The sequence below is a fragment of the Strix uralensis genome, chromosome 2 (assembly GCF_047716275.1).
Source record: "Strix uralensis isolate ZFMK-TIS-50842 chromosome 2, bStrUra1, whole genome shotgun sequence".
NCBI classification, from domain to species: domain Eukaryota; kingdom Metazoa; phylum Chordata; class Aves; order Strigiformes; family Strigidae; genus Strix; species Strix uralensis.
Window position 1 is genome coordinate 27,364,173 of NC_133973.1, and position 14,344 is coordinate 27,378,516.

Consider the following 14,344-nt stretch of genomic DNA (forward strand, 5'->3'; position numbering starts at 1 on the left):
AGAGACAAAACTAACAGAAATGAATGAGGAAAACATTCACAAAAGTAGGATTAAGCTACTTCAGTATCAGTTATGTAACAAAAGCAGAGCAGATAGAGAGTATATGTAAAGCTATATAATTCCTTCTATGGCTAAAGTGTTATTTCTAATGGTATGATTCTATATATGTACAGAAAATACACAGTCACAAATTCTATTGAAAAATTGTTTATTTTCTTTATTTTACTTTCCTGGACTTACTGACTGAAACATTTAATTATCTAGCAGTCCTATTTAAGGCAAGATAATTGCTTTTGTAATATTAATATAAAATGATTCATTCATCAGTCAGTATGGTCTGTTGTAGAATATGGAAGCAAAAGAATATGGTTTATAAAAGGCCTAAACCAGATTTTCCTACATTCAATGGCCATAACTGATGCCAGATTTTCCATAGAACTTAGTTCTCACTTAGACAGGTTTTTTATTATATTGCATACTGCCAAAAAGTATTTCTTTTCAAATTATGCTTCCTTCCCAAAAACTCAGTATTTCATGGAAAAATAAAATAAAAAGAAAAATCTGCTTGTCTTGTAAATTTAATTTATTTACTGACAATCCTTTTATCCTTGGGCCTGCATGCTAACGATACAGTCTCTGTCCTTTGGCTGCAAAGATCATGAATAAGCGTAATTCTTTTGCAAATGGAACCTTTTAAATATATTTAACCAGAATTGGCAATGGCCACTTTGAGAACTCTACCTTGCTAAGCTTAATTTTTACTTTACAACAAAATATGGGCAAAGCTGGCTCAGCAAAGGCACTGAACCAGCTAAAAAAAAGCTTAGTGTTGTTGGACTGATCAAATGTGATAGAGAAGGCAGAACAAGAAGCAGCAAAATGGTCATATGTCCATACAAACCTACCTCTCAGTCTTGCACAATGGGACTAAACAAAGTTGATTTTACAAAGGTAAATCAATTAAGATTTTTTTAAAGATTAAGAAAGTTAATATTATTACTGTTGATCTATAGAAAAGCTGCAGCTAGCTAAACATGCTGTCAGACACTTGTCCTTTATGATAATAATAAATAAAAAAAGTGTAGATTCTTGTTGTCTTTCTGTTCTTGCAAATGAATGGTACTTCACACATCTCTGAATACACACTGCTTTTTCTTTCTCTTTTCTCTGCTGTCAGACTTCCACAGAAGTAATACAAAACCTCTAATTAATTCTGTCAAGATTTGGCCTAGAGTTAGAGTAAGTATTTGTCCTGGTAAGCATATTGCTGTTCCATGTACTTTAGCATTTGGCTGCGTTTTGCATGTTTTTGGAGAGCTGATTGCTGAATTACTTACATGAGTGACAAGTCTAATTGCAGTCCCCAACAAAATCAAGAGTCTTTCAGAAAGGGACTGGCTGGGACCAGAAACACTGCTGTCCAAATATTTAAAAGACTAACTCTTCCCAGATCCTTCACATGCTAAGGCTCAAATTTTTAAAGATGCAAGAAGGACCGTATTGCAAATATTAATCAGTTACCATATACATTTTTCTCTTCTAGTGGATGTGATCAATAATAAATATTTCACAAATGCATTTAAACACACAGTAATGACACCCTCAAATGAGTCACAAAATGATGTTCTTTTCTGGGCCTTGTATAGGGGATAGTTTGTATTTGACTTCTAAATATTTGAATAGTTTTTTGGTCAAAATACTGAGTCAATTTTTCATGTAATATCACACAGATCTGCAGATGATACAGACATTGGTCCAATTACACTAAAGCAACAAAAACGTCACTTTTCATGTTAGAAAGCATAAAGTACAGATGGGTAACTGCTCTTTAACTTCATATTTCTGTTGATCAAGGGCTAAGAGTCACCTTCTACTCTCCACTTTTTCTCAACTGTATTTGACCAGTGGCATAACCTCTTAAATACAAGGGTTCATATGCTTACCTAGATGGTAGCCAGTAGTAAAGTTTGCAAGAAATCCCTTCTTTGTTGCAGACTCGTCCGTAAGGAAGATTACTGTCATTTGGTTTGTTGTAGAGAAGACATCTGGCAATGGGTCTTGTCCTGTATAGACAGCTGTTCTCCAGGAGAACATGAATGCATTTAAGCTATTTTGGTTTTATGCATTTCAAAATGTTTTGGGTTCAAAAGCAAATCATACTACCACATGAATACAGTTATTCCCCCAAACCTAACTGCTATCAGACTACAATGATAAAAGCTCAACCCGAAGTTTGACATATCAGTATAGAAAGATAAGGTTCAACTAAGGGATTACATTTCTGTTTGTCCACATACGTGAGAAGTCTTATTTATCAAGACGTTAATTTTGTTTAGATTGCAAAGAAAGTTGAGTGTGTGCAAACATTTGGGAAATGTGATGTCACATACAGTATGCTTTCTCAAGTTTTCATCCTAATTTCTGAGACACAAAAATGTGAGGAAATGTAGAATGAAATTAGAGAATTAATTTCCTTTATATTATATCTATCAGTTTGCTCCAGCCCTCTGATTACATTCATTTTAGTACCCAATGCTGTTACTTGCCCAAAAGTAAGGAATTTGGTCCTCTGCCATCTCTGACTTCAACTACATCATTAATATTTTCCAGATCAAAAACCTGAAAATGAAGTTGAATGTTTTTTCCCTTTTCAGCATTTAAGTACCACACACCTAGAAAATAATAACACACACAGAAAAATCACCTTTTCAGTTGTTACATTTACTGTGTTATTTCATGTTGAAGGATTTTTGGGAAAAAAATCTCTGCTAAACTATTAAGAAACACCCCAGACATTTAGAAGTCTAAATCTTATCTTTAAAAGCCTCTTATTTTGACAAGATCCATAATTCAATTGACTCTCATTCTCTAAAACACTTCTGAAAACTGGATTTAGGCTCCTAATACACATACACCTTCACTTTTTTACCATTCATGACAACTCTGAGTTTTCCTGAAGTAGGAAAGTTATTTTTTTTTGTAACTGTGAAAATGTGACAGTCAATCTTGTCAGTTAACTCTTATTTGATAGCAAGATAATGTCAATACTCGGTCACAGAAGCCTGTCTTTCAGGTTAGATGTCTTTTTAGAGAAGAAGTATTTGATTCTGTTTTGCCTATGCTTTATCTTATTTAATCTACATAATTTTGGATACTATGGAAATCTTGTAAAGAAAGTAAAAAAACCCAACCATTTTTTAATCTGTTCATAGAATGAAAAGTATTTTCTCACTAGTAGGAATATTACCTGGCAAATTGTGAAAGCAATAGCTGGAAATGAAAGCCATATCTCAAGTGCGACAGAAACATAAAATTACAAATCTTGTGATTAGCATCCTAACATAATTCTCTAGTTAAAAGTGAAGTAATTAATAATTAAAATGTAATTAAGAAGTAATGACAAAGTTCTCTTCCTTGCTTCATCCATCAATAACACATAGTGGACCACTTTGAAACATTTCCACTTTTGCCGGCTGTACCTTAATCTAAACCAAATAACATCAGTAGAATAATGTCTGTTCACTAGTATGTCAAGAAACATTCAATAAAGAGAGGATCCCTTGAAAAATGCACACACACATTCTTTTTCCCTAGAAAAGGTTAACTATTTAACAGAAGAGATGATGATATTAACCTGGCAAATACATTGAGGTGTAATGGTAAAATGGGGACTTTCAGCACCTTGTCTGTTGTTGCACTGACATAAAGATATTTGACATAATAGTCATGTTGGAATCGGCTTGCCTGAACCCATTCCAAGGAATTATGCTTGTCTTCATCCCTTTTTAATCAACTGGTGATTAAAATGATTCCTTAGCTTCTGCTAAGTGTCATATAGACCTCAGTTAAAAGATCGCTTAGAACTTTTTTGCTTGACAGCATCTGACTTGGGAAAGCAGATTTAGTATCTCTACTTTTATATGGCTAAACTTTTCCTGAAGACTTGGAGAAGAATGACTTACAATAAGCTTGATTAGGGTAATTGTTTGGAAAGTTTTCAGAGCTGAATGTACTGTTTGGCTCCCAGAGTTCAACTGGCCCTCCACAGTCAGCTGAAAAATAAAACATTTCAAAAACATAATTAACCTATTGTCTTATTTTTGCAATCCATTGTAACAAAGAAAATTTGGAATAAGTAGTTTTATGAAAAGTATATTCAAGCTAACTTCATCACCGTAAGGATTCAGTTATGGTACCATTGATAAAAAGCTTGAACAATGAGTTGTGAGAAGCCAATACTCCGGTAAGGACACAGAGCATTGAGGAAATAAGGTGTGTAAGAAATTCACTGTCCTTATTAGTTACAGTGTCTAAGTCAGACATGCTGACACACAGAATCGATGCCATAGTGTTATCTACAGCTACAGTTCATACATTGCTGTTTGTGAAGTGCTGGTACCCAGCTGCATGTCTGTATTCATGTTGATGCTATGAGAAGTCTTCCCCATCTAGTTTGGGGAAGGACACAGTCTGTCCTTCATTAGGCCATTATTGGTCTGCAAGCTGTGCATGACAGAAAATATGAAGAAAAGAATGTGATACAGTCAGCTGTATAATTTACTAGTACATTATTATAAAAGCTAGAAAACATCAAAGAAATAGAGGAGACCCCTCCCCCAATATAATCATTTATGCACTTATCTTGTAAGCCTTCCTTATTATGTGATTGATCTTGCAGCATTAGCAGAGATGCTCAAGTATAAAGCCCATTTTGCCATCTAGCAAATAAACTTTATAGCAAAAAACCCCTTACACTGTTATTTTGATTTCATCAGGACCCTAAAAACTTTTACAGTTAAACCTTATAAATGGTAAAAGTAGCCATTTCCTTTTTTCTTGAAACAACAGCTTGAATAAGTAAGGTCTTTATCATAAATATGTATATGCACTTATATATAAAAATGAGTAAAATTTATTTAAAAGCAAATATTGTAGATATGTATGCACACATATACATGCACCCACACACATAGACATAGCTAACTGTACTTTATATATTCAATATTCTCTTTCAATATTTTGTTTAGATGGTGGTTTACATCCAAAATATGTCAGTTTCATAATCCAAAATGTTACTTCATATTGAGAAATATTATTTATTTTCATTTCAGCTGTATCATCAGAATGAACTTTGGTGTTTTCCTACTTCAGTTGCTTGCAATTTATTAAAAAATAAACAGTGCTCTTCCACCTGCTTGAGGAAATAAAAGTTAAGGCAGAAGAAATCTACCTTTTTTATTTTGTTTTGTTGTTGTTTTATTCATCAAGTTAAAATTTATTTTTTTAACTTTCAGATTTTGGCTAAACTTTAACATTCCCCTTCACCACCCTTATGGCTCAAATTTTGTGTTTCGGTATGTCTGTCAGTACTCTGAGCCACTGGGTTGGGGACTGCACAATCTACAAGTCCTACTGCGTTTGCCCATTGAATCCCACTGGAAGGAAGCTCCACTAAATACAAGAAAGATTTGAACTTTCTCACGACAGCCATCTTATAGAACTTTCTATTTCACCAAATCACTCTTGGCAAGAAAAGCCAATCTCTCTGAAAGGAAAAGAAACTGTTGGCAATCACACACCAGCTAACAAGTATATTATGTTTCAGCTATATGGCTCACAATGTTGACTACTTTCTGTAAATACCATTAACAACAAATAAACATTACACTGGCCTTTTTTATGAGACATTACTGCACAGACACACAACTATTGTAAAGCTGGGTGAAGAATATATGATTCTTAGCTAGTATCATCTGATGATATGAGCAGAGCAAAACCGACATTCTTAATAGCCGAACAGGGACAACTTATGATGAAATCTGATCTGGTGTTGACTACATGTAAGTCACATTAGTAACAATATTTCTCTTGCATGGAAAAAAGATAGAAGTAATTGATTTTACTCATGTCTGGAAAAAATGTTTTAACTATTTCCAGTGATCTTTAAACACAAATTTATATAGAGTTATTCATATGGCTGTCACTCGTTAGAGAACAAGATAGCAATCAGCACCAATAATCTTGGTCCTTTCATTGAGCATAATCGACAATTTTCTTAACACTGTAGAAAATGATATATGACCTATTCTTACAAAAATTCCTCTGTGCTTTGGCCAAAATTTTAATTCATATTGACATACACATCTTAAGTGTGGAATCTACACTGTAATTTCCACACTGTTGTTTGTATTAAAAGACAGGTTATAAATGAATATGAAGTTGAAAGCAATCTTTGTTTTAGATGAAAGTGTAAGCTGACAATCTTGTGCAAAAGACAAAAGCAAATCCTACTTCCATATCCCACCACCAAAATTTTTTTTTGACTTTTCAGTGAGCTTTTATGGCACTGTGAATGATGCCAGTGCCTCTTACTGAAGCTCTAAGTCTAGCAAAAGAAATTGGCTCAGCTCAAATTCTTTCATCTCTTGTTTATAGACATGACATTTGTAGGGAAACCATTAGTGTTAGTAAGCTTGTACCATATCCATCAAAGTAATTTCATACTTCTTTGAAGATGATTGATAACATTCACTTTTTTCAGCAGGTTACAGATAACGTACATGTAGCATGCCTCAAGAAAGTTATGCAAATAAGTTAGTTTTTCCCCAGCAACAGCTTAGACTGTGCTTTTGTATCATATTGCAGGACAGTATGGATCTTCTCTAATCTGTTTCATAAGGAGATATATGTCACATGATCTCCTAATTTTTTGAATATTAAAACTTTATCACCATTATTTGGGTAGAAATCTATAGTCTGAATGACACTTCTTTGGTGTTTTGACATCAGTACTCGGCTACCGTTTACCACAGGGTTGTTCCACCACTAATCATTAGACTGATGCTAACTTGTGAGGTGTGTTTACCCACAGCAACTGAAAGATGGCTGGCGGTGGCAAACGTCAGCACCTCTCCACGCTTGTCACTTTAATGAAAACTGCAAACTCCAAAACCCACTTTGTTAAATTATGACTGAAATGAAAATTTATTAAATTTTATTAAAATTTAATGTTGCTGACAGAGACATCTGATTGAACTTTACCTCCCTGTGTCTCAGGATTGAGCCCTAAAACTGAATTTTGCTCTTATATTTAGAAGGTTTTGTTTTCTTACCTGTCTTGATGCAGTAGATTTAGAGGTGATAGATTTGATAGAATAACAATATTAGTACACAGTGCTTCAACATAAGCACAATGCAAACAGTCCTTTTCTATTATTTTAATCTTAGGCTATTTTTATTTACTATATGCTGTCCAGAGAGCAACTTTGTAAATGACAGTAAATCTAATAAGAGGCAGTCCTGGAACATACTCACGGTTTGTTTTAATGATTGGAAGCCATCTGTGAATAGGTCTTTTTTAGAAATCTATTTTTTTCCAAAAAGTTCATGCTTCTTTCACAGTAAATTACAAAGCTCTATCAGATCTTTTAATGATTTTTACACAAGCTCTGTTCATATTTGTACCAGTTTTTGCTTTGAATGTGTGTAGACCTGGTTAAGATCATATACAATCTTTCTTCTTTGTTTTATATCATTTGTCAGATTTATAATGATGGCTGCAGGTATTTTTTTGCATTTTTCTCAGTGAGAGCCTTCTAACTAGCTCTGTGGAACTGTAATGTTTTGAGGAAGCTTAAATCTCTGTGCTTTCCTTTGAAAGACTGCAATGTGATGGGTCTGGATCAAGCTGTCTGAAGAAGTGCATATGTGTTATAGGTAGTGACATTCCATGTTTCGGTAACTTCTACTTGACTTGGAGAAGGTGGCAAAAATGTGCAAATAAAGCCAACCCTCCTCCAGTTTCCCACTGAACCTGGGATTCAGAAGAGGTGCCAAGAAGACAGTGAGATGAAATGAGATGAGCTCCCATCAAACAGGAAAAAAGCAAGAACTTATTCATCACTTCTGCCTTACCAAAAAGAGTAGAATTAGTGCTGTGGTTTGAGTTCAGCCGGTAGCCAGTCAGCACATGCCCAGTTGTTTAATTCCCCACCCCCCTCCCCCGGTGAAATAGGGGAGGGACGAAAGAAGAAATTTGTAGATTGAATAAAAAAAATAATTTTCTAATAGTAACAAAACCAACAGTAACAATAGTAAGTCCAAAACGGGTAAAATGCAGCCGTGGCTTACTGAGCACGACGACAGGTACGCAGCCCGCCTCCCCCCAGCAGCAATCTGACCGCACCAGAAAATCCCACCATGCTGACCCGGAAAACTGAAAACAGCACCTGAGAGAGCACATGTCCGCCTATATACTGAGCGTGATGTCACATGTTATGGAATACTCCAGTGATCGATCTGGACCCAGCCCTCTAGCTGTGCTCCCTCTCAGCCCAAGGAAAGTTAACTCTATGCTGGCTGAAACCAGGACAGTCAGCAAAGGTAAAATTAAAGAAATCAGGCTTAGGTTTTGACACATTCCATAATTTATGCAAATATTGAAACCTCTTATTAGATCAGGGAGTGACAAAAGTCCTCTGATTGGTTTTTTTTGTCCACTCGGTCCCTTTGAAACCAGAACTGCTGTCTTTCTGTCTTTCCCTATTTAAAATTTTTTCAAAGTAAATATTGCTTTCTTATTCCTTTTTAATGTATTCAGATATAGTAGGGATAACAATACAGCTAAATGAATATAGAAAAGAATTCATTCATTGTGAGCCTTATTCCAGGTAATACCTCCATTTTGAGTATTAGACACTCACATAGATCATGCTGCATTCTTAAACTATTCTAGCACTATTATAGATCCACTCCCCTAAATATGGGAGTTTTCAGTGTGCATGTGTTCTCAGAGCTTGGTGAATTTTTACTATTGAGACCTTTAGTGATATTATTATATGACTTTGCTCATTCTCTTATTCCCCTGCTACACTGCTTATAATTTCAAATATAGAGGTTATAATCTTCTCTTTCTTCTTCATTCCCCTTCAGTGACTTCCTGGAAGCTTTACTAATTAAAGCTTTTAGAGACAAATTCTGAATTCTTTAATTATCCTCCACTCTTCAAGTTTTGGAAGATACTGTACTGACAGCTTAAGCTGTGAATCTCCCAGTTCTGTTGCTATCAATGGAGTCATGGGCAGGGAACCTAAGTATGTTATCCTGAAGATAATTTTGTAATGTTGAAGGGAGATTTTTATAAAAGTGCAAGTTGAAAATTCTGAATCACTTATACACAAATACAGTCATAGGAAATGGCAATCAACTGTAATTTAATGTTTACTTACTGGGAACTGAAGGAACAGTAGTAACAGTTGGAATCACAGTTGCCTCCACGTGAATACTTTCATTACACTTTCCCTTTGTCAAGCCAATGTCATCCAAGGCAATATCACTGGGACCACGCTTTTTAAAGGCATCAAAAATAACCTGAAGTTCATGAAGAAAAATTAGAATTTTATAATTTAATGAAATATTTTTCAGCTTTTTATGCTGAACCATTCTGTCTTCTTTCTTGAATACCCTTATCTCCATTGTAATACACACTGGTGCTACACTCAGAGAAAGGCATCAGGGATGAGACAGGATTCTTCGCAAAACAAAACAGCGCTATGCAAACTGAGTGGATCATTCTAAGGAATGTAGGAATTTATTCATATAAATGACGAACATGATTAAAAACTATTCAGTAACTTTACTTTTTATATATAAATACATGTAACTTTTGAAATGCAAATTCTGTATCACTCATCAGTCCAAACTTCTCGTGATCTAATAACATATCTCCATGAAAAAATGAAATTAATCTGATTTGTTTGTTATTGTGTTTTAATATCCATATATTTAAAGTAAAGGAATTTGTGCTGGTGAAATAGCACTTTTCCTGAGATCATAAACCACACATTTGCTGGAAATCTGATGCAGCCAGGTCACAGATGCATTTACTTCCTCAGATGGTAAATGCATCTTTCTGGCAGTGCTTTTGCATCAGTCAAAACTATTATAGCAGGACAAGCCATCTCAAATATCTATAAAATGAAATTGTTTTCAATAGAGAGTTACTGAAGGAATTTTCTAGCATAAGTCTCCTCCTTTTGTTTACAGATAAGTCAGGTCAGTTTTTAACCATGTGGTGCCAAATACATTTCCCTCTGGAACACACATTCAGTGAATTATTCTGTAACTAATTAGTGAAAATGCTGCTTCGGAATCTGAAATTATTTAATTTAAATTTTCTGATGGCTAAGTGCTTCATATCACTGTCAAGATTTTAAACTCTGTGTCAGATTTTGATAGACTTTGAACACCCTTGTTTTGTGGAAAGCTCTCTTTCATGATAACTTGATTGTCCCCTGACAGTGTTCAGGTTTTCTGTTTTCTACTATAATAATACTTTAAATTCCAGAGTAGGGAAGGGGGAGAGGGTGTGTGTGGGGGGGATGGGGGGGGATGACAATTCAAATGGGGACTCTAGTCTTCTGCATGCTAACATTTATTTGTTGGTATGCATTAGTAAATAGTACTAGATATTGTCTTTAGAGCTGTGGATCATTGAGTTCATTTGGCAGAAAACTGATATCAGCTTAGCTAAAATAAATTTTGAAATGAACTAGCAGTTTAACAAACCTTAAAATCAGATGTTTCATTTAAAGTTACTTGTCCATAATTCCAGTTGTTTCCATAGTTTCCTTCTTTCTGGAAAATGATTTTTTCCAAACCATGCTCATTACTTATGCTAACTCTTAAACGGTAAACATTAGTACTGTACATGAAATACCTAGAGCGGGAAGAGCAATTTTGGTATTATTAGAACAAAGTGAAATTTAATGAAAGAAATTCAAGCTTTTTGTTTTTTAAACAGTTTTATGGAATTAGGACTAGTTTGCAGTGAGCATGAAGGTAAAATGAATTGTATGCTTAGATTACACCTGGAAGATTTACTTGGTACTTTGCCATATTTTCTGCAGAGGCTTAGTTAAACTTCATGACCAAAACCATTTCAGGGATTCCTAATATCATTTCTGTATAGAAATGAATGCAGGGTGAAAAAGAAAATACATTAAAGTTAACCTATAAAGGAGTCAAAGTTTCAGGCCTGGGGTTGAGACTGATCATGGAAACCCAAACAGAAGCAAGCTTGTATTGCTGGCACACTGACTTGGATTAATATTATATATGAAAGAAAGCTATTTGGTTTTATTCTTAAACAAAGTATATGTTTAGGATTTATGTAAGAATACCAAAAGCTTAGACAAGATGAATCTGAAGAGACCAAAGGCAAACTCAGAATCCGGACTCTCTCTTCTCCGAATCCAAGTCCTATGGGTGTTGAAATATAAAATCCTGAAAGATAATGAGCACATTTTAGTCAGTACAGAACTACTGTGGGTTTTTTTTACATTAAAAATAATATCAATAATATCACCCACAGATAGAGTTGCATGTCTTGGAAGATTCCTGACACAATAAATGTGAATGATTATCAGTCAACAACATACAAAAATGAGCTTTTCAGCTTCTTGGACACTTCTCAGAACTAGACATGAAATGGGAAACTAGTCCTTTTGAAGTCAGTGGGAGATCTGCCTTTTATTTAGTGAAGGCAATGATTCACCTGAGCAATTTCTACTCAGTTTATAAAAACGTCTTCCTGTTTGACATTGCTTGTGATTTTGCAGAAGAATTTCCTAGCATTTTTATAATTTTTGTCCACATAATAATGGGAAATATGGGTTGAGGGGGGGTGAGAGAATGACTACATGAATATTTTATAACAAGATGAAGAATTATACACAAGAAAAACACATTATTTGGGGAAATTGGGTTTTTAGCTTTTTCTGAGCTAATTCCTTGCAGCTGGGAATTTGGACTTCTTGTTGCCAGATGGAAATATAATGTGGGGCCAGGCTAGAGAGGCACTGTGATTTGTCTCATAAGAAAAGCAAAATTAGGCAGAGCTAAAAGTCCTAAAATAAAATTCTTGCTTTAGTGAAATCATGGCTGTAATCTTAGTTTTTATTCTATTTATCTATCTATCAATCTATCTAATACATATATGTGCAGATATTATATTAACAGACTTGACAAATATAAATATAATTATATAATTTCAATTATATATACTACAATCTGTTATTCATACTTCTAGATCAGCTATCTTTTTGATGTGGGAGGTTAAAGTCTGAAAATTAGTCTGAAATCTGAATCAGGCATTTCATTTCCTGTGTTGACTTAGAAAGCATGCATTAAAATATACATGGTGTCTAGCTTTAACAAAATGAACATAGTATTCTTTTTCAGAAAACGTCTTCATACAGTCAACATGACAGTTCTCTGTTTTATCAATTCTCTGAGCATTCAGAATCAATTGTTGAGTATGTATTAAGTTCTTTGATTTTCAAGAGCAGCAAAACCAAACCAAAATACACTGTCTCACTGAATATAAGTAATAGCTAGTTATTAATGATGCAGCTCACATTTCTACTTTGAATGCAGGTCATAGAAATCTGAATATTCAATATAATAGCAACATTATATATAGCAACATTACATATGTCAGCTTAGATCTAGCACAGTGAAACAGAGAGCACCTAAAATAAATAAACATTTTCAAGAGAGCTAGAAATCACTGTGAAGTGTTTTATTAAAATTTTTACATTCTTTCATCTGATTTGTATTCTAAGAGTCAAGTGGGAAGATAAAACAGTGTTCTGAAGATTGTTTAGAAAGTGTGCATTTACTCAGAGAGATGGAATAATTGCTAACCAATAACATGCTGAATAATATTTTTATTTTCCTGGGAGTAAATTCTTCCAGAATAATTTTCAATTTTTTCAGTTATTTGTCACTGAATAAGTTCTATATAAGTCTTGCATAGAATACATATAACCATTGCAAAATCCAGATTATCTTAATTAGTTTTATCTGGACTGACAAATCAGCTGAGAAAGAGATTGTTTCATTTTCCTGTTGAAGCAGAAAAAAACTTTTGGAGTCTAATTCTGGGATAAGTATTCATGATACACATTCAAAATCTGATTCCTATCAGTATTGTCTCTTTAATTAAAGCCCACATTTGATATGATCACTCTTCCAATTAAGTTGTTTTGCTTTAAGAGTCGGAGTGTTTGTATTTTTCACATGTTGAAAATTAGTGTGTTTGGTGTGTGATTCTAACTGGGGACACAGGTGCCATATGTACCCTGCAGGTCAACTTATGTTAAATCGTGGTGACAACCATGAGGGTGTCACCAGTAGATAGGAATGAAATAGAAGTGATTTCCCTAAAAGGTAACTATACTTGTTTTTTTCCTTAAGGTAAACATGAAGTTATTTGACCTATAACACTGTTGCATAATAGAAATTCCTTTCTCAGATAAGGCATTTTGGCATATTAATAGCATTGAAATTTTTCAATACTTCATACTTTAATTGGTTTATATATTCCTTTATTTCTTCTTTTAGCTTTGGCATATTTCCACAAGATGGCAATCAGTAGCATAAAACGTTTTGTCTGGTAGCCCTGACTCATTTTTATGGCAGAAAAAAATTACATCCCAACAATACCACTATGAAGAATCCATTGTACAATGGTATAACATAAGCTAAATCAAGCTTCTCCTTTAATCTGCAAGCAACTTGTATTTGATCTTACCTGACATGTTGCCAAATGTATGATCAAAATCAGGACCGCTCATAGAGGGAAAGGTAGGACCCTGAACTCTCTCCCAGTCTGAATCATCATCTAAATCTTGTATCCAGTAACAAAAGCCATCTTCAAAAGTGCAATTGACTTTCTCATAATCTGTGAATAAGAAACTCTAGTAATTAAAAATGACAGAGACATTAAGTATTTTCTCAGAATTACATAAGAATGAGTGATGAACAATGTAAATGAGAGAGGGCCCCTTGCATAGCTAACACTAAGGGCCAACCTGCTCTTTTCCTCTTTTCTTTGCCGAGGCCTGGATTGCTCCAGTTGAAAGGGCACACCACCAGAGCTGAATGCTCAGAAGATAAGTGCTGTGCTCCATGCACCAAGGATGCCCCTTTCCTTGTCCTTCTCCTTTTATCCTTCTTTGCTCACATATATTTGCTACAACATCCTTATCACTTTTCCTCCTATGATATTTTGCTCAGTGGAAGTCCAGGTCAGTGCCCAGTAAGGGCTTCCACATGACAAGAGTTTGCTGGCACTCTGGATGCTTCCTGCAGCATATTCCTTCCCAGTCACATCCTGGTCAAGATTTAGCAGCTGAAGAAGCCTTTACTTGTCCAATCTGCATCTAATTTTTTTTTCCCAACTACTAGAGAACACCAATGCATGAGTCATATTGCTGAATTTTGTTGTCACTGTAGATTTACTGCATCTGGACTTTTTCCAATGCCTATTTACTGAAACAGG

The 14,344-nt window shown here is 34.6% G+C and overlaps 1 protein-coding gene across 1 annotated transcript in view; it reads right to left on the bottom strand.

Moving 5' to 3' along the window:
- Positions 1-14,344, bottom strand: part of TMPRSS15 (transmembrane serine protease 15) — a 57,985-nt gene that overhangs the window by 18,639 nt on the left and 25,002 nt on the right. The window contains exons 11-17 of the mRNA XM_074860763.1: positions 13,595-13,744; positions 11,181-11,283; positions 10,567-10,717; positions 9,228-9,369; positions 3,963-4,052; positions 2,547-2,672; positions 1,944-2,075 (exon numbers count right to left, since the gene is read on the bottom strand). Coding sequence (XP_074716864.1) covers positions 1,944-2,075; positions 2,547-2,672; positions 3,963-4,052; positions 9,228-9,369; positions 10,567-10,717; positions 11,181-11,283; positions 13,595-13,744 — 894 coding nt within the window. The remainder of the gene's footprint in view (positions 1-1,943; positions 2,076-2,546; positions 2,673-3,962; positions 4,053-9,227; positions 9,370-10,566; positions 10,718-11,180; positions 11,284-13,594; positions 13,745-14,344) is intronic.